At 60.5% G+C, this 2,912-nt stretch overlaps 1 protein-coding gene across 1 annotated transcript; it reads right to left on the bottom strand.

Annotated features, from left to right (window-relative positions):
• Positions 1–303: 303 nt before the first annotated feature.
• On the bottom strand, positions 304–2,545 carry CHMP2A (charged multivesicular body protein 2A; the record flags this gene model as incomplete). The annotated part of the gene is made up of 3 exons (XM_010179116.1): positions 2,378–2,545; positions 1,056–1,235; positions 304–434 (listed from the first exon to the last, which is right to left on the bottom strand). Coding segments are annotated over exons 1-3 (479 nt in total), but the record flags the coding sequence as incomplete, so codon positions are not given.
• Positions 2,546–2,912: the final 367 nt, after the last annotated feature.

Raw genomic sequence — 2,912 nt, 5'->3', positions numbered from 1 at the left:
CCCTTTCACCCATGTTCCCATGTCCCTTCCATGTCCCCTATGTCCCTGTGCCCCTTGGCTCTGTATCCCATGTCCTCAATGGCCCTGTCCCCCTTGTCCATACATCCCCCCATGTGCCCTCCATGTCCCCTATGTCTCTGTGCGCCATGTCCCCTGTCCCCTATGACCCCAATGTCCCCAGCCCCATATCCTCCATCCCCATAATGCCCCATGTCCCCATCTCCATGTCCCCAACATCCCCACATCTCTGTCCCCTCACGTCCTCCACCCCAATGTTTTCATCCCCATCCTCATGTCCCCAACCTCTCCTCCTCATCGTCCTCGTCCCCCATGGCGTCATCGATGGCATCGTTCATCAGCTCCTCCTTCATGTCCATGATCTCCGCCTGCTTCTCAAACTCCATCATGATCTTCTGGATCTGGGGCAGCTTCAGCTGAGGGGGGGACACACAGGGATGTCCCCACGGCCACATGGCCTTGGGGACACCTTCAGGGGCAACCTCAGGTGGCCACAGCCTTGGGGTTCTCCTCTGGGGCAGCACACGGTGGCCACGGCCTTTGGGATGTCACAGCCACAGCCTTGGGGACCTCATGTTGGCCATGGCCAAGGAGACACGGCCATGGCCACCAGTGATGATGGTGACAGCCTTGGGGACATCCCCATGGAGCTCCAACTTTGGGGACATCCCCAGGGGCACCCACCTGCCAGTTCATGGTGGCCATGGCCTTGGGGGTCTTATGGTGGCCACAGTCAAGGGGACACGTCCATGGCCACCAATGATGATGGTCACAGCCATAGGGACACCCCCACAGAGCTACAACTTTGGGGACATCCCCAGGGGCACCCATCTGCCGGTTCATGGTAGCCATGATCTCAGGGATGTCCCCTTGAAGTAGCCATGGCCTTGGGGACATCTTCACAGGCAACCTCAGGTGGCCACAGCCTTGGGGGGCTCTCATGGTGGCCACGGCCAAAGGGACACTTCCATGGCCACCAGTGATGGTGGTGACAGCCTTGGGGACATCCCCATAGAACTAAAACTTTGGGGGCCCACCTGTCGGTTCATGGTGGCCATGGCCTTGGTGACACCTTTCATGGCCTGGGCCATGGAGTTGTTGGACTTGAGGGTCTGGATCTTGAGGGACACGGCCTGGACGTTGGCCCTCATAGTGATGAACTTTTTGACGTAGCGCCGTGTCCGCACCAGGTCCTTGGCCATGATCTTCACCGCGTCCTGAGGGCAATCGGGGAGGGGACACTGAGTGGTCACCAGGTCCCCCAAGAGGTCTCCAGGGACCCCTCTGTGTCCCCCAGAGACCACTCTATGGCCCTCAGGGTCCACCATAGACCTCATCACCATCTCAAGAGGCTCCTGGTCACCTTGTACCCACCATGGTCACTTGGGGACTTCACCACGTCCTCATGTCCTCTCCAAGCACCCGTGTGTCCCCTCATCCCACCACAGTCCTTGGTGTCCCACTCCATGGTCCCCAGGTCACCATTGTGGCACCCAAGTCCCACCACTGTCCTCCCAGGTCCCCTCAGGTACCCTTATTCCCTCCATGTCTCCACCATCGTCCCCTCCAAGAGACCTGGATCCCTCCGTGTCCCCATGTCCCCACCACAGTCCCTTGGTTCCCTCCATGTCCCCACCACGGTCCCCTGGAGCCCTCTTCATCCCCTGGCCCCCAGCAACTGCCCTGGGCCCTTCCATGTCCCCCTCATGGTCCCTTAGTTCTCACCTCAGTCCCTTGGTCCCCTCCATGTCCCACCATGGTCTCCATTATGGTCCCTTAGAGCCCTCCTCACCCCGTGATCCCCACCAAGTGCCTTGATCCCCTCCATGTCCCCACGTCCCCTCTTGAGTCCCCTGGTGCCCTCCATGTCCCCATGTCCCCACCACAGTCCCCCGGTCCTCATCACAGTCCCTTGAAGCCCTCTTCATCTCCTGGTCCCCACCAAGTGCCCTGATCCCCTCCACGTCCCCATGTCCCCTCTATGTCCCCATGTCCCCTGGGTGTCCCTATGTCCCATCATGGTCCCTACCAAGGTCTCCTAGAGCCCTCTTCATTCCCTGGTTCCCACCAAGTGCCCTGATCCCCTCCACGTCCCCATGTCCCCTCGGTGTCCCTATGTCCCATCATGGTCCCCACCAAGGTCTCCTAGAGCCCTCTTCATTCCCTGGTTCCCACCAAGTGCCTTGAATCCCTCCAGGTCCCCCCATGGTCCCTTGGAGCCCTCTTTAACCCCACCAAGTGCCCTGATCCCCTCCATGACCCCCGGTGCCCCTTGTGTCCCCATATCCCCTTCGTGTCTCCACATCCCCCCTATGTCCCCACATCCCCTCCGTGTGTGTCCCCGGTGACATCCCCTCACCATCTGTCCCTGCTTGGCCATCTTCTTGATGTCCACGATGATCTTCTTCTCCTGCGCCTCGAGCTTCTGGCGCTCGCGGTCCAGCTCCCGCATGGCGCGGGTCAGCGCCCGCTGGTTCTGCCGCAGCAGCTCCTCCGGCGTCTTCCGGCGCCCAAACAGGAGGTCCATGGTGGTGGCAGCGGCGTCTGGGGACACGAAGGGACAGGGACATCAGGGATGTGGATGGGGCAGCAGTGGGTGGCGACAGGGAGATGTGGTGGGACATAGATATGGGGCACACAGGGTCAAGATGGGACACGGTGGGACATAGGTATGGGACACAGCGACATGGATATGGGGCACTTGGGGACATTGTGGGACATGAGGACACGGTGGGACACGGGGACATGGTGGGACAGATATGGGGAACATGAGGACGTGGAGGGACACGGGGACATGGTGGGACATGGATACGGGGGACACAGGGACACTGTGGGACATAGATATGGGACATGGGGACACGGTGGGACATGTGTATGGGGGACACGGTGTCATG

Source organism: Mesitornis unicolor, unplaced genomic scaffold (genome assembly GCF_000695765.1).
Source record: "Mesitornis unicolor isolate BGI_N332 unplaced genomic scaffold, ASM69576v1 scaffold18372, whole genome shotgun sequence".
NCBI classification, from domain to species: Eukaryota; Metazoa; Chordata; class Aves; order Mesitornithiformes; family Mesitornithidae; genus Mesitornis; species Mesitornis unicolor.
This window is presented reverse-complemented; position numbering and strand designations above follow the sequence as displayed.